The sequence below is a fragment of the Meles meles genome, chromosome 3 (genome assembly GCF_922984935.1).
Source record: "Meles meles chromosome 3, mMelMel3.1 paternal haplotype, whole genome shotgun sequence".
Lineage (NCBI taxonomy): Eukaryota > Metazoa > Chordata > Mammalia > Carnivora > Mustelidae > Meles > Meles meles.
The window spans coordinates 107,846,161-107,872,330 of record NC_060068.1 but is presented as its reverse complement, the minus strand read 5'-3'; the positions used below and the strand labels follow the sequence as shown (position 1 = coordinate 107,872,330).

The following is a 26,170-nucleotide window of genomic DNA, read 5'->3' as shown; positions in this document are numbered from 1 at the left end:
GGTGCTGACTGTGGTTCTCTCTGAGTAGGACTGTGGTGCTTTTCTTACTCTTTCTGCCTGTCTGCTTTTTTTTATAACCATCAGGGGTGATTTTTACTATGAAGATAGCAGTAACAAAAGCAATAACAAGAGCAAAAGAAAGTTTGTGTTAGAGAAGAAAAACATAATAGAATTCGTAGGTAGAGCTCTGGGTCATGGACAAGTGCAGGCAGAGGCCAGCTAGCCAGAGACCAGAGAGGGTCTGGAAATGGTCCTCTCCCCATAAGTAGCAGCAGTGGTGGTGTCCCAGGGAGCCTCACCTGTCCACCAGGATCGGATGGGAGGTCCTCTTACTGCAGATCATGAGACCCGCAGGGAGGCTCTGGAATACAGCTGCTGGGGACATCTACATCTGCAGGTGGCCCTCCTCACCATCCTCCCATCCCCCAAGCCACGCCAGAAACACAGCATGATGCATATACTACCCCATCACAGAGAGGAAAAAAGGACTAGGTCGCTCAGCTCCAAGTGTTGGCTGGTCTAATCCCTGGTTCTGAAATGGAAGGTCTCCTTCTAGTTTCTGGGTTTAAAACACCTCCTAACGTGAGGCATGGTGCAGGGAAGCCTGTGACCACAAGGGCTGACACTGCCTGCCCCTTGTATGTGACCCCTGTCAGTGCCCACATCCTCACACTTACAATGGGACTGAGACAAGCCATCAGCTCTGTCTCAAGAGGCAGTGATGGCAAGGAATTCCAGGTTCCATCTAAAGTCAGCAGGTACAAGACAGAAAGAAAGAAAGAAACAAACAAACAAACAAAGCCGACTCATATCCGTGGGTATGTAAGAGGGATTAAGTGTGGGTAATCATTTTACATATCCTTCTCTAAACATTTCACAATCCCACCTTCACCCTGCTTCTTCTAAAATCTTTCTGTCAAGATCTTACCAACCTCTGCATTACCATGACTTCTCTGCTGTGCACGGTGAGGGCTACAGAGAAAGCTCCACACAGGAGATGGTCATGGGCTCCACAGAAGGCCTGCACCACAGGGAGGAGACTCTCAGTCTGCAATCACACTAGCTGTGCCAGGGACAGTGGGAGGACTCACATGTGCCATCAGAGGACAGTCTGCCAACAGGGAAGGGAAGACATCTACATCTCACTTCCCCACCCAAAGATGACTAAACACTCCAAGTCTAGCAGAGAAGCTGGTCATCTGTCTGGCTGCTGGGATTTGGTGACTACATAGTATGGTCTTCCAGGCTCACACTTCCAGTGAAAAATGTCAACTCTAGGCACTAACACTCATTGGTTGCTAATCCACAGGGTCTCTTTATGTCCAAATGTTAGCCTCAAAGTCAACGAATATAGTAGTTATCAACATTGGCTCTGGAGTCACCATTATCTGGGTTTGAACCCTATCTCTGCCTCTACCAGCTGTGTGACCCCATCTTTGCGCCTTAGTTTCCATAGCTGCTGCATGCATTAAATGAGATGATGTGTATACAATGTTTAGCCAGGGTTGACCCATAGTGATGGCTCAGTAAATGCCAACTAAAAATAATTTACCAGCATATCTGCATACATACCCACGTGCACACATACCCACAATGCTGACAGGACCCAATCCCTGTGACAGCACCAGGACCAGGGAGTACACCCCACAGTGTGTTCCAACTGCGTCTTCCCCACTCTCCCACTGGTGTCTGTTACCATCAGACAGTAAAGGCCAAAGGGAGAAAAGACAGATTGTAAAAGTGTGGGAAAGCCAGGCCAGAAGAAGGAGGGAGCCTTGTCAAAGTTGGGGTTTCAGGACACAGCCCAAACCTTGGAAAATTGCATCAGCCAACTACAAAACACAAAACCCTACATGCGTGCACATGCTAACCAGAAGGAGAAGGCTGGGGGCGGGACAGGGAAGAGAGAAAGAGAATTCCTGGCGTGGAAATACTCTCCCTTTGCCCCCACACCAGCAGATGTTCACAAGCTGACCTGGGCCTTGGCCAAGCTCTTGGCTCCTGCTGAAGCAAAGCCCGAGCATGTCCCTCAAAAAAGTGACCTCTTCAAATGCTGGGCTAGGGAGCCCAAAGGGCTCCTTGAGGAAAAAGTAGAAAAAAAGTAAGAGACAGGAACGTGAAAGAAGGCAGAGAAGGGACAGCGGAGAATCAAGAGAGTCAAGGTTCAGAGTCTGAAGAGTGATCAGAATTCAGGATTGGGCCAGCTGGGGAATGTCCTTCACAAAAATCATCATCTTAACAACTAGCCCCATTTGGATCCAAAACAGAGTTCAGGGTGAAATGAGAGTCTATGCAGGCTCTTGGGGTCTGGGGGTTGATAAAGGAACACAAGGATTCTAAGAAATAGAGCACATGCTCAGTGCCTTGTGGACTGAGGGGCCAACACAGCACAGGGAGCTGGCAGGTGGACACCCAGCAGGCCTTCGGCTCATATCCAGACGTGGGCTGGACAGGAGACACAGAACAGAAGATTGATGGTATTTGTACGGCCAGGGGGAAGAATGAAATGCTTTACTGGAAGGAAAGGAGGGGGTCAAGCCTGAACCTACTGTTTAAAATTACCTGAACCACTCATGGTCTTTCTTTGTCCTCAAGTCGAAATAAATAACAGTGAAGATATCTGGGGTGCCTGGGTGGCTCAGTTGGTTAAGCATCGGACTCTTGGTTTTGGCTCAGGTCCGATCTCAGGGATGTGGGATCAAGACCTGCAATGGTGGGGCGCCTGGGTGGCTCAGTGGGTTAAGCCACTGCCTTCGGCTCAGGTCGTGGTCTCAGGGTTCTGGGATTGAGTCCCATATCGGGCTCTCTGCTCGGCGGGGAGCCTGCTTCTCTCTCTCTCTGCCTGCCTTTCTGCCTACTTGTGATCTTTCTCTGCAAATAAATAAAATCTTTCTTAAAAATTTTAAAAAATAAAATTAAAAAATAAAAGATTAAAAAAAAAGACCCGCATTGGGCTCTGCATTCCATGTGGAGTCTACCAGAGATTCTCTCCCTCCCCACCCCAACTTGTGCTTTTAAAATAAATAAAATCTTTTTGAAAAATGAAGATTTCTTTCCAGCTAAACATGGTGGACTGAGCATTCATGTCCATCTCTAGACTCCCTCCCAAAACCCCATTAAAACAAGAGGATGACATCAGGGAAATCCAAATCAAAACCACAATGAGATACCACCTTACACCAGTCAGAATGGCTAAAATTAACAACACAGGGAACAACAAGTGTTGGCGAGGATGTGGAGAATGGGGAACCCTCTTACACTGTTGGTGGGAATGCAAGCTGGTGTAGCCACTCTGGAAAACAGTATGGAGGGAGAGGGTGGTTGGGTTATGGACACTGGGGAAGGTATGTGCTATGGTGAGTGCTATGAAGTGTGTAAACCTGGTGATTCACACACCTGTACCCCTGGGGCTAATAATACATTATATGTTAATAAAAAAAAAGAAAGAAAGAAAGAAAAGAAAACAGTATGGAGGTTCCTCAGGAAGTTAAAAATAGAGCTTCCCTATGACCCAGCAATTATACTAATGGGTATTTACCCTAAAGATACAGATGTAGTGCAAAGAAGGAAAACATGCACCCCAATGTTCAGAGAAGCATAAATAGCCACAACAGTCAAACTATGGAAGGAGCCAAGATGTCCTTTAACAGATGAATGGATAAAGAAGATGTGTTCATTTACACAACAGAATATTATTCAGCCATCAAAAAGGATGAATACCCAACTTTTGTATCAACATGGATGGGACTGTAGGAGACTACACTGAGTAAAATAAGTCAAGTATAGAAAGACAATTACCATATGGTTTCACTCATATGTGGAACATAAGGAATAGTGCAGAGGACCATAAGGGATGGGAGGCGAAACTGAATGGAAAGAAATCAGAGAGGGAGCCAAACGGTGAGAGACTCTTGACTCCAGGAAACAAACTGAGGGTTGTGGAGAAGAAGGTGGGTGAGGGATGGGGCAGCTGAGTGACAGGCATTAAGAAGGGCACACGATGGGGGTGCCTGGGTGGCTTAGTGGGTTAAATCCTCTGCCTTCGGCTCAGGTCATGATCCCAGGGTCCTGGGATCGAGCCCCGCATCGGGCTCTCTGCTCAGCAGGGAGCCTGCTTCCTCCTCTCTCTCAGCCTGCCTCTCTGCCTAGTTGTGATTTCTCTCTGTCAAATAAATAAAATAAAATAAAATAAAAAAGAAGGGCACACGATGTGATGAGCACTGGGTGTTATACACAACTAATGAATCATTGAACACTACACCAAAAACTAATGATATATTTTATGTTGGCTAATTGAATTTAAACTTAAAAAAACAAGAGGATGACAAGCTTTAGCAGAGAAACAAACTGGAATCAGCACATTATCTGATGAACAGTTACTGTTCAATTCTTACAAAAAACTACCTTTTAAGAATTAGTGGTAGGAATGCTCACTATAAAAAAGAAAAGGGCAATTTCTTTTTCATGAGAGCAGACACTTCAATTGTTTAGTTTTCCAAGATTTGTCCAGCACCTAAAAATGGTCTAGCAGTAGGCATTCAAGCCACTGTTGAATAAACGTACTCCCCAAATAAGGAGCACAATGCGATCTCATAGCCTATGCCTAGTACCAACTCTGCTAACCCTTAATTTCCTATTAATCAGCACTCTTCAGATGTTCTCAAATGTCTGTGAGATTACAAATTGAATAAAATTCCAGCCTGAAAAAGGACACTAATTAACTGCCTTTCTGATTTAAAAAAAACTAATTATAATCTATAACTCAGGTCCGCTGTAGAAGTGGTACTACGAGAATAAAGTGGGGAAAAGCAAGTATCCATAAGGGAAAGTCTGTGAAGGCTCAATCTTGTACTTCTGTGAAAAGTCAACAGATCTATTTCCAAAGAATAAGTCTGAAATAGTGATACAAACATTTTAGTTAGATAAATAGAGGGAAAGAGTAGACGAAGGAGCTTTTAATGGAATCAGAACCTGCACTTTAATTCCTTCAGAACTGGAGGAGGGTGAGTAGACCTCCAGAAGAAGACCTGCTGTGGAAAGGCAGAGCCGGAGCCTCTGGCTTCCCTTTAGAAGACGTGCAGTAGTATTTGACTTCTAAAATCATACCCATAGAACATTTGGATCAAAAAAGAAATTTTCTTAAACAACAACGACAAAAATTTATTTCAAGACCTAGCTCAAACGACTCCTCCCTCCCCAAAGTCTTCTCAGATGTCTTTCCTCTTCTCCCGTGAAAATGACTGTCTGTACCATCTGGCAATTAATCCCATTCCATTTGGCGAGGAGCGTGACGTTTCTCTCTTCTATCTTTCCACATCTCGACTCCCTGACTCAGTTACAACTGCTTCCCAGGAGAGTGCACTTCTCACCACAACTGAGGAGTCCACTGCAGACCGGGTGCTTAAATCCACAAATTGGTGGGGAGGAGCGGGGCACCCGGCTCGCCGTTACCTGCGTAAGCGTTGGCCTGCTGCAGAAGGTCAGTGCAGGTGTGCACGTCTGCAAACGCACGGATGCCCAAGCAGTTGGTGGGATGCAGCTGAGACTGCAGGAAGTCACAGCAGTTCTGCCGAACGTCCATGAGCTGCAGCAAGCTGGCCGCTGGGAGCAGCACCTGCAGGAGAAGGTGACATGCTGAGACACCAGATCCTCTCTAGCAGTCCCTCATCTCCCCAAAGCACTGTTCTGATCACAGCAGCCCCTGGCTCAAGGTCCTTGCATGGCCCTCCCCTGCCTGTCCAACGAAGTCCAAACCTCCTCCAGGGCAGCCGACCTTTATTTCCCATGACTCTCCACTTCACAGCCCTAAGCCCCAGCAGAGTCTCTATATCCCTACATTCCACAGCAGTACCTCCCCATCACTCATGTATATATGCAATCTCTGGGGATCTTATTAAAATTCTGATTCAAGACGTCTAGGGTGTGGCCTGGGAGCCTGCATTTCTAACGAACAGCCAGGTGCTGCTTGCAACTGCTGGCCCAAGAACCAAACTTTGAGTAACAAGCCCCTTATGGACGGAATGTTTGTGCCCTCCTCCCCCAGGTGTGTATGTTGAAACCTGAACCCAACATGACTGTATCTGGAGATAGGACCTATGAAGAGGTGATAAAGGTTAAATGAGGTCATCAAGATGGGGTCCTCACAAGAAGAGAAAGGGACACCAGAGCTCTCTCTTCTACAGTGTAAGGACACAGGGAGAGAGCAACCTTCTGAAAGCCAGGAGGAGTCTCACCGGCAACTGAATCAACTAGAACTTTGATCTCAGACTTCAAATGTTCAAAACCAAGAGAAAAACAAATTTCTGTTTTTTAAGCCACCCATTCTGTTATGGCAGCCCAAACCGGCCAAGATAGATTGGCTCTCCTACTTGGCTACACACTGAATCACCTGGAGAATTTTTAAACTACGAGGGGCACCAGGGTGCCTCAGTCAGTTCAGCGTCTGCCTTCACCTCAGGGCATGATCCCAGGCTCCTGGGATCGAGTCCTGCATTGGGCTCCCTGCTCTGCCGGGAATCTTCTCCATCTGCACCCCCGCCCCACTCGTTCTCTCAAGATCTCTCTCTTACTTTCCCAAATAAATAAATAAGATCTTTGAAATAAGATATTGATGCCTGGGTCTCAGCCCCAAAGATTCACACTTCAGAGGTATGAGGTGCAGCCTGGCAGTGAGACATTTCTAAAGCTCCCCAGGTGTTTTTAACATACATCCAAGCTTGATAAGAGCTTCCCTACAGACTTTAGTGTACCATTTTCCCTTGGGTGCTGAGTAAATTGTTCACTACTGCCTCCACCACTTAATTACTAAGCATTTGTATGCCAGGTACTGGCCTAGTCTCTGGGGTTTAGTGGTAAGTGCAGTAAGCCAGACCCTGGTTCTTATGGAGCTTACAATCTACTGGATAAAAAGAGTGACCCTCAAATCCTTCGAGACTCACACAGTCACACTGTATACTCCCACCTAACAGATACATGGTAAAGAACATCTCTGGGTACATTCTCACAGAAAGCAGAGAGAAGTTTCCTTTAAAAGGTCATAGAACACATGGGTATTTACACTGTATCTTGGAAAACAGAAATAGTTCCTGGGCAGGTGTTTTTCCTAAAAGCCAGGGAAGACTGGCTTGAGCAGGTCAGAGGGGTGCTCAGACCGCCAACTGCACTCTAGTTTCCTGAGGACTTTCCCACAGCTGCCAAAGCCTGCCCCTTGGATCAAAAATCCAGAAGAAATGGCACAGTCCTCCAGACCCCCAGCTCTGCTTGCCATCACCCGTGACCTAGGGAAAGGGTAGATAGTCTAAGAGTGACTTTCCAAAAAGAAAAAAAGAAAAAAAAATCACTGAGCATTATAGTTTCATTTGAGGCTGCTTAGCTCAGGGGCCCCAGCATCCATTTCACCCCAAAATAACACCCGCATCCCAGGCCTTTGCTCTCTGCTGCTCCCCTGTCTCTCAGAGAGAGTGTCTAAGCTGGCTAGACTTCAGCTGTTCTCATCCACAAGGGCTTGACCAGGAAGACATGGGCTAATGATGCATTTGTTTTCTTAATCCAGGGCACTTTTTTTTTTTTTAAGCAATTTAAATCCTAGACCCTGACTTTCTTCCAAAACATATCTGAATTCCTCCATGCATAAAGGCCAAAAACCCTGGCCCACTGCTGATTCTGGGGCCTTGTCCTTCAACTATGGTAAGCAGCCAAGTTTTCTTGGGACCTAGGAGACAGGGCTTTCAGTGCTAAAACATGGGCAGCTGGTCACCTTTCCTCATCCCTGCCCACCTGCAGAAACCACCAAGAGCCTCCACCACCCATGGTCCTACTCCCGAGCTAAGTACCTACTCTCCACTAGGCAAGGTTTTCCTTCCTATGAGCTTAACTTCCTCCCTCACACAGCTGAGTTCCAGGAAGTTAAAGAAAGCATGCTCCTCTCTCTTCTCTTCTACTCTCTTAAGTCCCCAACAGTAAATTAACATCATGTCCTTAGTATTTTTTGAGCCACTGGTTCATTCCGGAGGAGAAAGATAAAAGCACCACTCTTGGGAGTTTAAGGCCATAAAGTAGCTCCACATCTGGCCACCTGAGCTCCATCCCCACTAAGCAGCCATAAACTGGGAACCTCAATTAACCTGGGAGCTTGCTCAGCCTAGCCAAACAGATTCTACGACCAGATAAGTCTTGGACTGCTAGTTAAGTAGACAACCATTAACCATCCTTGCTGAACACATAGCAGGAATGGAAAGCTATGCTTCAAATCCCCAAATGACCTCTACAATACCCCCTGGGCCAGCACTAGCTACCAACTCTACAGTTGGGGCTACAGGTTGACCAATCATCCTGGTCTGCTGAAACTTTGCCAGTTTCAGCACTGAAAGTCCTCTGTCCCAGGAGACCCCACAGTCCTAGGCAAACTGGGGCAGCTGATCACACTCAGGGCCAGGAACTTCTAACCAGTTACCCTAGGAACCCCAGATGGAGAGGAATAATCAAATACTGTCCAGTACACACCATACTCAGTGGTGGGACAAGCCCCAAAAAGGTCAGGCTGAGAAGAAACAGGAAGGGGACAGCAGCCCTTTGAGCCCCAAAGGGGAGGATTTCCACAAGTCCAGTCCGCCCCCACATTGCATTCCCGGACAAGCCACCATGACAGCCTGCCTGGGACACACACCTCTCCCCCAACCCCCTGCCCCCCAAAGGCAGTGGCAGGGTTTGGTGCTTAAATTCTCAAGCTCATGACAATCATCCAAAGAAATTAAATAATAAATACTTCCTGGGGGCGCCTGGGTGGCTCAGTGGTTTAAGCTGCTGCCTTTGGCTCAGGTCATGATCTCAGGGTCCTAGGATCGAGTCCCGCATCGGACTCTCTGCTCGGCAGGGAGCCTGCTTCCCTCTCACTCTCTCTGCCTGCCTCTCTGCCTACTTGTGATCTCTGTCAAATAAATAAATAAAATCTTTAAAAAATAAATAAATAAATAAATAAATACTTCCTGAACATATTCCTCAGGTTATCCTTTCAGTTTTTAAAACCTCCCTGGATAGAGCTACCCACATGGCTTTCCCCTACTGTTCACAAAACACACTAAGTGGGCAAAAATTATAAGGTTTTCCACCTTTCCACAACATCCTCCCCCCCACCATCCTGTTTAGGTCCACTCCTGCCCAAAAGCATTCCCAAGATGACTTCCTCAAGTGAACGGGGGGCTTGTGGTTTCTCTAATTGCTCCTTCCCTCTCTTTGATCTTACACTGTGATTAGCTATGACTCAAAGGGCCTTTTCTTCCCACTACTTGCTTCATACAGGAAGGCATGAAGAAAAGTAAGTCAGAAATCTGAGGGCAAGGTTTGGAGGCTGGAAGATTTATCACTGCTCCAACTCTGCATCTCAGGGATAGACTGGGGTCCCATTCGCTGGGGTTCTGGGGACTGCACATGATGCCAACAGACACAAATCCCCAGAGGCTGTGAAAGAAAAGACAGCAAAACATCCATAAGGTGGCTGTCCTTGCTTCCCCCTCCCACATCAACAAGGGCTTTCAGAGGATTTCCTCTTCTCTTATCTCGAGTGCACCTCCACTCCCTTGAGGGGCAGCAACAACGGGGTGTGAGCAAGAAGGCAAGCTCAGGTCCTCAGCTTGGTGGGCTCACAGGGGTAGTACCGCTTGGTCCCTGGAAGGAGGGGCCAACACCAGAGGAGCTGCTGGCTGGAACCACCATGGAGATGCAAGAAGACTCGAGGTCCAAAAGCCTTCAGGTTGCCTCTTGCCACCCCAGCATTTTAGTTCTGGGAAAACAGGCTCTAGAATGACCCTCAGCAGGAGCTGACAGGTTTCCCTCTAGCTTGCAAATGGCCTCCCCTCCATTTTCCACCAGCAGGCCGTTTTGTTTTTTTCTCTCCCTCGGATAACATGAAAACACAGCAAAGGATATCCCGTCACTGAGTTTGTTTCCTCTAACAAAAACAAAAGGAAATGCCCTGCCTCAGACTCCTGGAATTTCAGGGAGGCAGGGCCATTCCTAGAGGGAGGGAGACCACCTAGCAGAGGGCCAGGTGACAGGCCAAAGGTCTCAGCCACACAGTGGGTCCATTTCTGCCAACCTCAGGCATAAGGCCTGGCACAAAAACATTGTTAAATAAAAAAAAAAATTTTTAATGTTAAAAAAAGAGAGAGAAAGAAAGTGGGGAGGGAAAAGAGAGAGAGAGACTGAGAGAGAGAAGGAGGGAAGAAAGGAGGGAGGGGGAGAGCGGTACGCAGATGAAGATGAAAGCTAGCAAACTAGCACTACTGGGGTAAAAAGTGTCCCTTAGAATCTTGACTTCTCCACTTACCAGCCATGTGACTAAAGGCAAATTAACCTCTCTGTGCTCTGCCTCCTCAACCTCAAAATAAAGACCCTAATGGTACTGCCTTTAAGGCTTCTTCCAAGAATCAAATGAGATAATACACTGAAAGCAGGCAACAGCACCTGGTGCACAGGGAGGGCTCAGTGAAATCAGTGTTTGTTATTATTGATTATCATGAGCTGGAGTCAAGATGCTGATCCTTCATTTAACCAGAAACTCAAGGTCACCACGTCAACAGAGCACAGTGAGGCAGAGAGCAGGGTTCAAACCCCAATGCCACTACCTGTTTAACTACCCCGGAGCGTTAGCTTCTTCAGCTGGCAAAGAAGGACCGTATTAGACTACTGGTTTGGTGGTGACGAAATTGGGCGAAATAAAGCCCATGAAGTGACCCGAGCAGGCTTGGCTTACAACCCATTTCACTAAGCGCCAGTTTTGACGGCAGTTACCTCCACCACGGAAAGGCAATGCAGTCTCTCCAGGGAAAGGGTGGGCTGGGAAGGAATTAAGGGTGGAGCTCTGCGAGCCATTTAACCAAGCTCCAACTCTCCGACCGTTGTTTCTCAGGCTTTCAGGGGAGCCCAGGTGGCCCCATGCCCACCTCCATGGTGCAAATGCCTCGGCAGATTCAGCACAGCATGAAGCAGCAGCCACAATCTCATCCCGACTGGCTCCTCTCAGCCTTTTAAGTTTTGCACGCAGCCAGCCCCTCAGGGACTCACAACACCAAGCGCTGCACAGACACGGGAGCCAAGGAGGAAAGCCTGACCTCACGGTCTTCCTCCAAGATGGGGTCCACACAACACCTCCTCAGGGAGGTTGGCCCCCTGATGAGCCTCATCAAGGCAGTGATGGCCATTCCCGGCATCCTGGGCACCTCCAAACTGGCCCTACCACAGCGGGGAGGACCCAGTTGCTTAGCCATCTGTCTCCAGGCTTAGATCATGTGCTCCTTGGTGACAGGGTCTGTGTGCTCACAGTGTCCGTACCTCTGCTGGCACAGGGGAGCAATGTTCTAAGGCTTTTACCTATATTAATGCATTTAATCCTCACACCAACCCTCTGAGATTGTGTGCTAATATTATGCCCATATTACAGATGAAGACACGGAGGCATAGAAAGGTTAAGTAACTTGCTTGGTGTCTCACAGCTAGAAAATGCTGGAGCCAGGATTTGAAGGCAGAGAGTCTGACTTGTGACCACCCCACAGAATGGGTACAATTAAGAAAACTGATCCTTGGGTGTCTGGGTGGCTCAGTGGGTTAAAGCCTCTGCCTTCGGCTCAGGTCATGATCCCAGGCTCCTGGGATCGAGCCCTGCATCCGGCTCTCTGCTCAGCAGGGAGCCTGCCTTCTCTCTCTCTGCCTGCCTCTCTGCCTGCTTGTGATCTCTGTCTGTCCAATGAATAAATAAAATATTTAAAAAAAAAAAGAAAACTGATCCTTGAGGCAAGCTATTGGTAAGGGTGTCAGAGAGGCTGCGGTAAAAGGGAGGGAACACAAATCAGAGGCTGATACAGTAAGATTCGCCTCTGGCCAGAGCTCATGGAAACCCATGGCCTCACTTTGCTGGGAAAACGACACCCTGCAGGGGGACGCGGCTAGAGTAAGAGCACTCTGCGCATCAGTGAGGTGAGGAGGCTAAGGCATGGGGTCAGGCCTCCATATGCACTCAACTCCTGCCTCCCCACTACTTCTACTTCCTCCTCTGAACCTGCACATCTTCACCGCTGGCTCCCTGCCCTCCCCCTGTAAAGTAGCTTTACAGGAAGCAATGGTGAAGCCAGGTTCTACACAGTCCTCTGGGGAGTCTATCTGCTGCTCCTGTCTTAAGAACACAGAGTTGTACACACTACCACCGTGTTAGATCGAAGCTGCAAAGATCAACACCCAGCCAGGCAATGAGGATCCAGAGTGGAACATCTTCTAATTATTCAAGTTTGTAAACACTTTGCACTTTACGGGGGTGGGGTGGGGGAGGTACTACTCAGCAAATAGGCAAATACATGCTATAAAGGGAAGAATAAGCTGGCTCTAGTCATAGAATCTACAACCTCACCTACAGCGTTGTGGGTTTTTTTTGTTGTTGTTGTTGTTTGCTTTTTTTTTTGCAGGGGAGGAGAGGGTGGATATTGGTTTTGTCTTAGTGGCTAAATTCATTTTCTGGCACTTCTGGAAGTCGTAAGTCCCAAACGGGTCTCCCTGGACCGAAATAAAGGCATCAACAGGGCTGCATTCTTTTTGAAGGCTCTAAGGGAGAATATGCTTCCTCACTTTTCCTGCTTCTAGAGGCTACCCACATTCCTTGGTTCATGGCTCCCCTGTATTCAGAGATGAAAACATCAAATTGAGCCTGTGCTGGGTCACATCTCTCTGGTTCTCCTTATTCCCCTCCCCCTTCCACTTCAGCAAGCCACTGTGACTACACACACCCTCCCCCCCAATAATCTGAGGTAATCTCATCACACGTTCTGCTGATCAGCAACATTCATTCCATCTGTAAGGTTAATTCCTCTTTTTTTTTTTTTAAAGATTTATTTATTTATTTATTTGACAGAGAGATCACAAGCAGGCAGAGAGGCAGGCAGAGAGAGGGGAAGGAAGCAGGCTCCCCGCTGAGCAGAGAGCCCGATGCGAGGCTAGATCCCAGGACCCTGAGATCATGACCTGAGCCGAAGGCAGCGGCTTAACCACTGAGCCACCCAGGTGCCCCGGTTAATTCCTCTTTGACAGTTAACCTAACATATTCACAGGTTCCAGAAATTAAGACATGAACATTGGGGCATACTCTGCCTACCACACTATAGGATTAATAGTTATTGATTAGGGGCACCTGGGTGGTGCAGCTGGTTGAGCACCGGGCTCTTGGTTTTGGCTCAGGTTGTGATCTCAGGGTCATGAGCTCAAGCCACACATCGGGCTCTGTACTCAGTGCAAAGTCTGCTTAAAACACTCTCTCCCGGGACGCCTGGGTGGCTCAGTGGGTTAGAACTCTGCCTTCAGCTCAGGTCGTGGTCCCGGGGTCCTGGGATCGAGCCCCGCATCGGGCTCTCTGCTCTGCTGAGAGCCTGCATCCTCCTCTCTGCCTGCCTCTCTGCCTACTTGTGATCTCTGTCTGTCAAATAAATAAATAAAATCTTAAAAAAAAAAAAAAAACTCTCTCCTTCTCCCCTGCTCTCCAAAATAAATAAATCTCTGTTTAAAGTTATAGATTAGAACCTAATGCAAGATTTTTAAAAATTATCTACCCCCTGCATATTTTTAGGTTGACATCTAGCGTTTTTCATCATTGCAAAAGATGTAATTTTTGGATCTTGTAAATCTCGATATTTACATCACTTTTTTAAAGTATCCAAGTGAACATGAATGTGACGGCGATGGTATAACCAGCATCTATTTAACATGTTTCTTCAACACACATACTATACTCATTTCATACCAAATTACTCTGCACTCACTGTTAGTGCCCAAAGTTATCCCACTGTTTCAATTCTGCTACGAGACCTGAGATGTGAGTGCTCTGCTGCCCACTCCATGCTGGATGAAAAGGACTAGAAACAAAAGGGGCAGGCTATGTGTTTTACAGCGTATAAAATATAACTCCATTGTTAAAAGAGCAAGGGATTATTATATTAGATCACTGAATAATCCAAGTCCAGAGGCCAGAGACAAAGGCAGGCTCTATCGAGAGGCAGGCTCTGCAGGACGGAATACAGGGCACCTCCCACCCCCCCACCTGCCTGCACCATGTACCCTTCGCCCTCACTGTGGGCCTCACTCTGCAGCACACCAAGCTAACTCCCCCGCCTGTGCTAGCCACAGCTTAAATCCTATCTCCCAAAAGAGCCCTTTCCGATCCTCTCATCCATCCAGACTGAGTCCCCTCGATATTAAATACCCTGTTTCCTTCCTTCAAAGGACTTATGACAATTTGTGCACAGACACTTTCTGTGTGCTTATGTGACGAGCATGTGTCTTCACCCCTAGACCACAAACTGCATGACAGCAGGCGATGGAATCGCCACAGCTCCTGTTACAACCACTGTGCCCCACAAAGTAGCCGGCATATGATTGGCACTCAAACACTTGGGTTGAATTGGATGAGTGAATGAATGAATGAGGACCAACTTAGCCACCCAAATACCTTATCCTAGTAAAGGAAGTGGTGTTCTAGAGAAGGGGAAGTGGTATTTTGGTCACTGGAGAGGTATCTGCCTCACAATAAATCAGGTGGAATTTTTAAAAGAAGATAAAAGAAAAATCCTTTGTATCACCTGCAACTTCCAGCACTTCATTGAAATAGTAAGGCCCTAACTGACAAGAAATAGTCTGTCCTGGGTCTGGGTTTAGCCCAGGGCTTCGGAGGCCTCCAGAGCGGGCCACACCCTCAACCATCTCCCCTACTGAAGCAGGTCCATGCTGTGTCATGTCCCCATGGTAAAGAAACACGCCTTTGGGTGAAGCCTTGTCTTCCCTGGCTCCTCTTTTCAAGGCTCTAGATGGCCAAGGATGAGGGCAGGGCTGCAAATGGAGGAAAAGGCTCAGGCTTCACAGCCACACACCCCTGCTAAAGCTCAGATTTGGGGGCTTGGCACTTCCACTGCTGAGCCTGAGTGCTCAGAGAAACTCGGCTGACTCATGTTGAAACAGGAAAAACGTTTAACAATCTCACCATCCATACTGAAAATCCCTGCAATGAGATGACAACTGGGGAGAAGTGGGGTCACCCAGGCTTTGAGTTCTTCCTTCACCCAGAGTGGGAACCAACATGATATATAGACTTTGTGCTCAGGGTCCAAGCTCCTTCACAGGTATCATGGCTTTGCAGTTAAGGACATGGGTGCCACAGTCAGGCAGGTGTGACTCCAAGGGTCAGTCACCCACCCACATGCCATGTGACACAGGGCAAGTCACCTAACCTCTCTGGAGATTTAGTGTCCTCTCTAGTGGGTTGTTGTGAGGGTTCAGTGAAATGTGGCTATAAGACAGTGACCCCAAGTGCGTGATGAGCTGCGAGCTGGGGCTGAGTTGGAGTTTACCTGGACGTTCTCTTCAGTCACCTCAATTTCCGCTGTATAGATGTAGTCAATCAGCTTATTCAGTGTCCTCCCATCCACGTCCTTGATTTCTATCTTCTTGGCTTTACTCTCAGACATGTCACCTACAGTCCAAAACAAAACCAAATGGACACAAACTTGGTGCTTAACTTTCACAGGGAAAGTTGCCCTGTCTTAGCAACACGAAAGCACCAGGAGGCCGCAGAAGAGATTCAGGCATGGAAGAGTATTCAAACAGCTGACATCTGGGTCACACCAACTTTGGGTCTAGAATCATCTGCAAACCAGTTTGAAGCATGCCCCACCCAATCTGCCACACATTTCCATTTGAAGCACATCTGTGTGCAGTAACTCAACCAACATCTCCTGTAGGTTTATATACACAGGGCCAGGAAAAGTAAAATAAGAGATGTGCCTGTCCTCAAGGAGCACGTGGCCTAGCACTGCAGATACATAAAAATATATGAGATGATAGGATCTTAATAGAGATATATACAAAGTACCAGTATAACAATACAAAGTAACATTTACTGAGTGCTGTGACTAAGAACTATGCGAAGCACTTGAAAGTGGTGCCTTTTCAATCTTCACGACCACCAATTGTGAGTTTCATTAATATTATCTCCCATTTTATAGATGAAGAAACTGAGGCACAGGAGGGTACTCATTTTGCCCATAGTCACACATCTAGGAGGGGGCCAGGCTGGGACTGAAACCAGGGAGTAGGACCCTAGAGCCCACATTCATTCTCACTACTGTCTACTAAATCCCACGAAGGCAGAAGATGGAGCAGCCAACCCTGGGAAGCCACGCTAGTAGAAGGTCACAGTGAAGCTGGGTATTTCCACAGGCAGCAAAGATGAGGGAGCATGAACTGGAGGCAGGAACATTAGGTATAGAGGCAAGAAAGTGCCAAAGGATAAAATTGGGGAACAGTGAGAGGGTGGTCTAGGGTGACGGTGAGAGGAAGCTGGAGAGGTAGCCAGGGGCTAGGCCTTGCAGATTCTGTAAGCCATACAAATGAGGTTGGACTTTATCTTCAGTGTAGCACCACTGAAAGGTGATAAATGGGGAATGACATCAACAAATGGGTATTTCTGAATGAAATTTTGGATATATGGTGGAAGTTGGATCAGAGGCAGGGAAAACAGTTGGGAGGCCCTGATAATAATCCAACAAAGGAAGGACACAGCCTGTAAAGTGGGGCAGCCGTGGCACATGTGCAGTCCTGAGGGCCCTTAGCTCAGCCTGTGCTCTCTAGACAGCACATGGATTTATCTCTAGCCAGGCTCATTCAACAAACACTGCTGATTTCAGAAGGAAGAGACAGGCTCGACATGTGCCTTGCAGACTGAAATAAAGGGCAACTTGACTGCAAGAAACAGGAATTCAGAAGCCCTTGTATGAGTATGAAAACAGAGCCTGGGTAGTTGTTTTCTCTCTGTGGAATTTGTGCAATGGAGCCAAGAAAATAAAGTACAGTACAGTGTGTGGGCTGCAGACGCCCACCTCCAAGCTGCACAGGAGGACCATGATTCTTCCACCAATCCATAATTCCCACCCTGACACAGTTAGAGATTTGAATGAGTCTGCAACAGGGAGGAAAGGGAGAAAAACCTACTCTGACTCCTGTTCACTCCCTCCACTGCCAGATCAGGTAGACCAGAAACCCTCCACTCTTCTCTGTCTTCTCTCTCTGATTGCTGGTAGAAGCCAGTGAAAAGATCTCAGGACAAAGGGCCCTGAGGCAGCACAAAGAGGCTAAGAGGAAATAGGAAAGGACAGTGGATTTCTGCTGCACCCATTAGACAGGAGCTCACAATCCCCCTTTTGAGTTTACTCCAAGACACATAAATAAAAACACACACCTAAGGAAATCAGAAGTTCAACTCATCTGTCTCTAAACAGCTATTAAGAAGTTTATCCATAAGAATCCAGTTGACAATTTTAATGCAAGCGATAATTATAGTAAATCAATTCTTTGGTTAAGAACTTGGGCCTTAGAAAAAAAGACTGAAAAAAGAACCACTTGAACAGGAGAACCAAGAGATTCAGAAGCTCTTATGTGAATGTGAAAACGGAGCCCTGCTTGATTGTTTTCTCTCTGCGGATCTGTACTTGGGAGTCATATTAATTAATTAATTAATTTTGTGACTTTGGCATAAACAAGTGGAAACTCCTGAAATTATATGAAAATATTAGTATATATGGGCAAAAGTTTTATTTTTCTGGGGGATGAAAGATCATTCCTATTAGTCAAATGTACAGCAAACATTAAGACACAGTCTTATAGAGGATGGAACTTCAAGGCATTTTTTTCCCCTGCTTCTTTAACATGACTTTGAAGTTTCTAGTTTTCTATATCAAATACTTAAGACTTCAATAAGCAAGGGGGAAAATACATGTGAAAGAAAGACCATGGCCTCAAAAACAAAATCTGCTCTAAGAAAGTTCCCTTATAGGAAAGTGGAAACCTATTTAAGTCACGCAGACTTGTCAAATCCAATCTTAAGTATTTCTTATAGACCAGCAGAAGTTACTGCACCAAACTAAGGCTTCAGCTTAAACAGACTCTGAAAATGGTAGCAGTAATAGCTACTACTGTGTGCTGGGATCTCTGCGAAGGGTTTACCCACATTATTTCACTTGATCCTTGTGACAACTCCAGGAGGTAGATATTATTTCCATTTTACAAATTAAAGAACTGGCATTTCAAAAGGTATTTGCATATAGCTTGTGAGAGAAAGGGCTGGGATTTGCATCTTGGCCTAACTATAGACCGCATTTCATTTCTCATAAATCCCTCTGTAATATAAACCTCACCCTAACTAATGACCTTGATAAAAGTATTCCCAAACAAGGCTTTGGTCCAAATTCTGAGGACAACTTAGTACATAAGGTCTAGGCAAGCAAGAACCAAGAAGGGATGAGATCTTGTCAAGCTTATTTGCCAAAATATCCTCAACACCTAACAAAGTGCTTGGCGTATAACACTTAAAAAATATTTGTTGGAGAAAAAAAAAAAAAAGAAGGAAGAAAAGGGGCTTTCTCTTGATATTTCATAATTCCCTGGACTCCAGCAATTCCTGAGGGGCAGAAGTCAACAAAGTCTTGGTCATTCTTGTTCCTTTCCTCACTTCTACTATACTGACAAAATATTTCTAGAAAACAAAACATGAATCCTATGAGTCCTTCCGTCTTCAAGGTCAATCCAAAAGCTCTCCTCCTGTCTTTCCCAGGAGGCCCCACCCAGAAAGTTCAGTTTCTGAACTTTCAGAAAATGTCTGTTAGTTTCACATCTTTTTAGCCCCCTTATGTCGGTGAGTGTAAAAACGGAGTACCTTGCATTCTTCCAAAATGAGCACCTTGCATTCTTCCAAAATAAGCATAATCGAGGGCAGATATTTATTCATTCTTTTGTTTGTTCATTCATTCATTTACCCACTCATTCATTCATTCATTCATTCATTCAACAAACGTGTATCAAACAGTCCCTGTGTGCTAAGCACTGTGCTAGGCCAGAGGACACCACGATGAATAAGTTAGAGCCCTACCTTCACGGAGCTCAGTCCAGTGGAGAGAGAGAAATAAACCAACAATTACAAAGTAATTAAATACTAGAAAAGAGGGCTCAGCTTAAAGGGTTCTTAAGCAGGGATTCCTGGACCTTGAACTATATGCAAAATGATGAGCACACAAGAGCCCATATTTGCTTTTGGGGGGGGCAGAGTCCACTGTTTTCATCAGATTGATTCATAATGTTTAAGAACCACTGGTCTAAAATGAGATCTGGAGAAGGAGTCATAACTATTCAGAAGAGAGGTAAGTATAAGGGAAGAATACATATTCCAGGCAAAGAGAGGTAAGAAAGAACATGACCTGTTCTAGGCCCCTAGGAAGTTGAGTCTGGCAGAAGCACAGCATGCAAAGGGAGGAATGGGGAGACAAGGCTGGAGGGATAAGCTGGGTCTAGACCACTGGAGGGCCTTGTGGGCCATGTCAAGGAGTTCAGACTTCATGCCAAGAGAAAGCCCCTGACAGATTTGAAGAAGCTAAGGGATACATCAATTGATATTTTGGATGTGATAGTTATAGCGCAGAGAACAAGCTGGAGGTGAGGGAACAAAATAGGAGGCAGGGCGACTAGTTCAAAGGCTGCTGGTAGGAAATTAGGTGAAAGATGATGGTGGCCTGGACTTAAGGACTAGCTGTTAAACTTCTTTAAATCCTCAGGAGGTACCTTAGGTCCTTGTACCTAGACATGTCTGAGAACAACAAAGAGCCCAGGACAGCAAACAATTCCACACTTCCATCAGGTCAAGTGATGATGGGCACTCATACCCTGAGCCCATGTATTCTTTAAAACTTGGCTCCTCGGGAGGAGTCAAGATGGCGGAGAAGTAGCAGCCTGAGACTACATCAGGTAGCAGGAGATCAGCTCGATAGCTTATCTAAACATTGCAAACACCTACAAATCCAACGGGAGAGCGAAGAGAAGAAGAACAGCAACTCTAGAAACAGAAAATCAACCACTTTCTGAAAGAACCTGTTTTTATCCCCTTTCTCCCCCCCACAATTTGGGGTCTCTTCTGATTTGGTTACAGCGCATTTTTCCGGGGTCTTTGCCACCCTTTTAGTAGTTTATTTGCTCCTTCATATCCTCTTATCTGGACAAAATGACAAGGCGGAAAAAATCACCACAAACAAAAGAAAAAGAGACAGTACCGAAGGCTAGGGACCTAATCAACACAGACATGGGTAATATGTCAGATCAAGAGTTCAGAATGACGATTCTGAACATTCTAGCTGGGCTCGAAAAAAGCATGGAAGATATTAGAGAAACCCTCTCTGGAGATATTAAAGCCCTTTCTGGAGAAATTAAAGAACTAAAATCTAACCAAGTTGAAATCAAAAAAGCTATTAATGAGGTGCAATCAAAAATGGAGGCTCTCACTGCTAGGATAAATGAGGCAGAAGAAAGAATTAGTGATATAGAAGACCAAATGACAGAGAATAAGGAAGCCGAGCAAAAGAGGGACAAACAGCTACTGGACCATGAGGGGAGAATTCGAGAGATAAGTGACACCATAAGACGAAACAACATTAGAATAATTGGGATTCCAGAAGAAGAAGAAACAGAGAGGGGAGCAGAAGGTCTATTGGAGAGAATCATTGGAGAGAATTTTCCTAATATGGCAAAGGGAACAAGCATCAAAATCCAGGAGATGCAGAGAACCCCCCTCAAAGTCAACAAGAATAGGTCTACACCCCGTCACCTAATAGTAAAATTTACAAGTCTTAGTGACAAAGAGAAAATCCTGAAAGCAGCCCGAGAAAAGAAGTCTGTAACATACAATGGTAAAAATATTAGATTGGCGGCAGACTTATCCACAGAGACCTGGCAGGCCAGAAAGAGCTGGCATGATATATTCAGAGCACTCAATGAGAAAAACATGCAGCCAAGAATACTCTATCCAGCTAGGCTATCATTGAAAATAGAAGGAGAGATCAAAAGCTTCCAGGACAAACAAAAACTGAAAGAATTTGCAAACACCAAACCAGCTCTACAGGAAATATTGAAAGGGGTCCTCTAAGCAAAGAGAGAGCCTAAAAGTAGTAGATCAGAAAGGTACAGAGACAATATACAGTAACAGTCACCTTACAGGCTAATAATGGCACTAAATTCATATCTCTCAATAGTTACCCTGAATGTTAATGGGCTAAATGCCCCAATCAAAAGACACAGGGTATCAGAATGGATAAAAAAACAAAACCCATCAGTATGTTGCCTACAAGAAACTCATTTTAGACGCGAAGACACCTCCAGATTTAAAGTGAGGGGGTGGAAAACAATTTACCATGCTAATGGGCATCAGAAGAAAGCTGGGGTGGCAATCCTTATATCAGATCAATTAGATTTTAAGCCAAAGACTATAATAAGAGATGAGGAAGGACACTATATCCTACTCAAAGGGTCTGTCCAACAAGAAGATCTAACAATTTTAAATATCTATGCCCCTAACGTGGGAGCAGCCAAATATATCAACCAATTAATAACAAAATTAAAGAAACACATCAATAATAATACAATAATAGTAGGGGACTTGAACACTCCCCTCACTGAAATGGACAGATCATCCAAGCAAAAGATCAACAAGGAAATAAAGGCCTTAAATGACACACTGGACCAGATGGACATCACAGATATATTCAGAACATTTCATCCAAAAGCAACAGAATACACATTCTTCTCTAGTGCACATGGAACCTTCTCCAGAATAGATCACATCCTGGGTCACAAATCAGGTCTCAACCGGTATCAAAAGATTAGGATCATTCCCTGCATATTTGCAGACCACAATGCTCTGAAGCTAGAACTCAATCACAAGAAGAAAGCTGGAAAGAACCCAAATACATGGAGACTAAACAGCATCCTTCTACAGAATGAATGGGTTAACCAGGAAATTAAAGAAGAATTGAAAAAATTCATGGAAACAAATGATAATGAAAACACAACAGTTCAAAATCTGTGGGACACAGCAAAGGCAGTCCTGAGAGGAAAATATATAGCGGTACAAGCCTTTCTCAAGAAACAAGAAAGGTCTCAAGTACACAACCTATCCCTACGCGTAAAGGAGCTGGAGAAAGAACAAGAAAGAAACCCTAAACCCAGCAGGAGAAGAGAAATCATAAAGATCAGAGCAGAAATCAACGAAATAGAAACCAAAAAAACAATAGAAAAAATCAATGAAACTAGGAGCTGGTTCTTTGAAAGAATCAATAAGATTGATAAACCCCTGGCCAGACTCATCAAAAAGAAAAGAGAAAGGACCCAAATCAATAAAATCATGAATGAAAGAGGAGAGATCACAACTAACACCAAAGAAATACAGACAATTATAAGAACACACTATGAGCAACTCTACGCCAACAAATTGGACAATCTGGAAGAAATGGATGCATTCCTAGAGACATATAAACTACCACAACTGAACCAGGAAGAAATAGAAAACCTGAACAGGCCCATAACCAGTAAGGAGATTGAAACAGTCATCAAAAATCTCCAAACAAACAAAAGCCCAGGGCCAGACGGCTTCCCAGGGGAATTCTACCAAACATTTAAAGAAGAACTCATTCCTATTCTCCTGAAACTGTTCCAAAAAATAGAAATGGAAGGAAAACTTCCAAACTCATTTTATGAGACCAGCATCACCTTGATCCCAAAACCAGACAAGGATCCCACCAAAAAAGAGAACTACAGACCAATATCCTTGATGAACACAGACGCAAAAATTCTCACCAAAATACTAGCCAATAGGATTCAACAGTACATTAAAAGGATTATTCACCACGATCAAGTGGGATTTATTCCAGGGCTGCAGGGTTGGTTCAACATCCGCAAATCAATCAATGTGATAGAACACATTAATAAAAGAAAGAACAAGAACCATATGATACTCTCAACAGATGCTGAAAAAGCATTTGACAAAGTACAGCATCCCTTCCTGATCAAAACTCTTCAAAGTGTAGGGATAGAGGGCACATACCTCAATATTATCAAAGCCATCTATGAAAAACCCACCGCAAATATCATTCTCAATGGAGAAAAACTGAAAGCTTTTCCGTTAAGGTCAGGAACACGGCAGGGATGTCCATTATCACCACTGTATTTAACATAGTACTAGAAGTCCTAGCCTCAGCAATCAGACAACAAAAAGAAATTAAAGGCATCCAAATTGGTAAAGAAGAAGTCAAACTATCACTCTTCGCAGATGATATGATACTATATGTGGAAAACCCAAAAGACTCCACTCCAAAACTGCTAGAACTTGTACAGGAATTCAGTAAAGTGTCAGGATATAAAATCAATGCACAGAAATCAGTTGCATTTCTGTACACCAACAACAAGACTGAAGAAAGAGAAATTAAGGAGTCAATCCCATTTACAATTGCACCCAAAACTATAAGATACCTAGGAATAAACCTAACCAAAGAGACTAAGAATCTATACACAGAAAATTATAAAGTACTCATGAAAGAAATTGAGGAAGACAAAAAAAAATGGAAAAATGTTCCATGCTCCTGGATTGGAAGAATAAATATTGTGAAAATGTCTATGCTACCTAAAGCAATCTACACATTTAATGCAATCCCTATCAAAATACCATCCATTTTTTTCAAAGAAATGGAACAAATAATCCTAAAATTTATATGGAACCAGAAACGACCTCGAATAGCCAAAGGAATATTGAAAAAGAAAGGCAAAGTTGGTGGCATCACAATTCCGGACTTCAAGCTCTATTACAAAGCTGTCATCATCAAGACAGCATGGTACTGGCACAAAAACAGACACATAGATCAGTGGAACAGAATAGAGAGCCCAGAAATCGACCCTCAACTCTATGGTCAACTAATCTTCGACAAAGCAGGAAAGAATGTCCAATGGAAAAAAGACAGCCTCTTCAATAAATGGTGCTGGGAAAATTGGACAGCCACATGCAGAAAAATGAAATTGGACCACTTCCTTACACCACACACGAAAATAGACTCCAAATGGATGAAGGACCTCAATGTGAGAAAGGAATCCATCAAAATCCTTGAGGAGAATGCAGGCAGCAACCTCTTCGACCTCAGCCGTAGCAACATCTTCCTAGGAACAACGGCAAAGGCAAGGGAAGCAAGGGCAAAAATGAACTATTGGGATTTCATCAAGATCAAAAGCTTTTGCACAGCAAAGGAAACAGTTAACAAAACCAAAAGACAACTGACAGAATGGAAGAAGATATTTGCAAACGACATATCAGATAAAGGGCTAGTATCCAAAATCTATAAGGAACTTAGCAAACTCAACACCCAAAGAACAAACAATCCAATCAAGAAATGGGCAGAGGACATGAACAGACATTTCTGCAAAGAAGACATCCAGATGGCCAACAGACACATGAAAAAGTGCTCCACGTCACTCGGCATCAGGGAAATACAAATCAAAACCACAATGAGATATCACCTCACACCAGTCAGAATGGCTAAAATGAACAAGTCAGGAAATGACAGATGCTGGAGAGGATGTGGAGAAAGGGGAACCCTCCTCCACTGTTGGTGGGAATGCAAGCTGGTGCAACCACTCTGGAAAACAGCATGGAGGTTCCTCAAAATGTTGAAAATAGAACTACCCTATGACCCAGCAATTGCACTACTGGGTATTTACCCTAAAGATACAAACGCAGTGATCCGAAGGGGCACGTGTACCCGAATGTTTATAGCAGCAATGTCTACAATAGCCAGACTATGGAAAGAACCTAGATGTCCATCAACAGATGAATGGATAAAGAAGATGTGGTATATATACACAATGGAATACTATGCAGCCATCAAAAGAAATGAAATCTTGCCATTTGCGACGACGTGGATGGAACTAGAGCGTATCATGCTTAGTGAAATAAGTCAATCGGAGAAAGACAACTATCATATGATCTCCCTGATATGAGGACATGGAGAAGCAACATGGGGGGGTAGGGGGATAGGAGAAGAATAAATGAAACAAGATGGGATTGGGAGGGAGACAAACCATAAATGACTCTTAATCTCACAAAACAAACTGGGGGTTGCTGGGGGGAGGTGGGATTGGAAGAGGGGGAGCGGGCTATGGACATTGGGGAGGGGAGGCGAACCATAAGAGACTATGGACTCTGAAAAACAACCTGAGGGTTTTGAAGGGTCAGGGGTGGGAGGTTGGGGCAACCTGAGGGTTTTGAAGGGTCAGGGGTGGGAGGTTGGGGGAACAGGTGGTGGGTAATGGGGAGGGCACGTTTTGCATGGAGCACTGGGTGTTGTGCAAAAAGAATGAATACTGTTACGCTGAAAAAATAAATAAAATGGGAAAAAAAAATAAAGAAAACTTGGCTCCTTTAACACTATAAGATGGTGTTGTTTTTCATAAACTTGGACAACATGTAGGGACTCACATGGAATAAAAAATACTCTAGTACACAGAACTATTAGTAAAAGGCATAAGAAAGAAGACCAAAATGGACTCAGCTATTTGGGTAAAATTAGCTTCCCAGGGGATGGAGGTGCTCCATAGGGAGGAAGCAGGGGCATCTAAAGTATTCCATATTGACAGGACAAAGATGGGCAGAGCGCAGCATTGTTGGCCTCTCCAATGACTGTGCTGAAGGAGTGCAGGACTGTTTGAGTGACAGCCCACCCCAGATCTTCTCACAAGCCGGTTGCCTCTCCACACCCTCCTGTGAGCACTCAGACCTGTTTCACATTTATTCCAAGTTACCCTGGGCAGGACATGGTCAAGAACCAGGGCTAATATCTGGAACGCTTGGGCAATATGAACTGAGAGGACAAAAAAATAAAAATATGTTAAGCCTGAGTAAAAAGATCGTAATCACACCACTCAAGTCAGAAGAATGTCACGAGTATTTCCTTTTCATTTGGGCCTTAAACACACTGATAGAAATGGGCTTAACGAGAGTCAGCTGGGCCTTTTCATGACTAAATTTATGGATTTTGAAGATGAACCTGATCAACAGAACAAAATTTTACAATGTTACTTTTTTTTTGTACCTGTTTATCAAGACTTAAGCAAAATCAAGGGGCCTGAAAAAATACACAAATCTCATATATTGTCAATGGAAGGAAGTACAAGCTAGTACAACTGTTCTAAGAACTGGATTTCTGACATGGTTTCACAAGTCTTCAAAATGTGTACACCCTTATTCTTGTGATCTATGCTAGGATACAATCATAAGGTAAATAAGATT

General features: G+C 44.9%; 1 protein-coding gene across 5 annotated transcripts in view; it reads right to left on the bottom strand.

Annotated features, from left to right (window-relative positions):
- KLHL3 (kelch like family member 3) overlaps nt 1-26,170 on the bottom strand; it is a 121,016-nt gene that overhangs the window by 61,269 nt on the left and 33,577 nt on the right. For all 5 annotated transcript variants that reach the window (XM_045999936.1, XM_045999938.1, XM_045999937.1 and 2 more), the window contains 2 exons: nt 15,378-15,499; nt 5,452-5,614 (listed from right to left, as the gene is read on the bottom strand). In XM_045999936.1, coding sequence (XP_045855892.1) covers nt 5,452-5,614; nt 15,378-15,499 — 285 coding nt within the window. The remainder of the gene's footprint in view (nt 1-5,451; nt 5,615-15,377; nt 15,500-26,170) is intronic.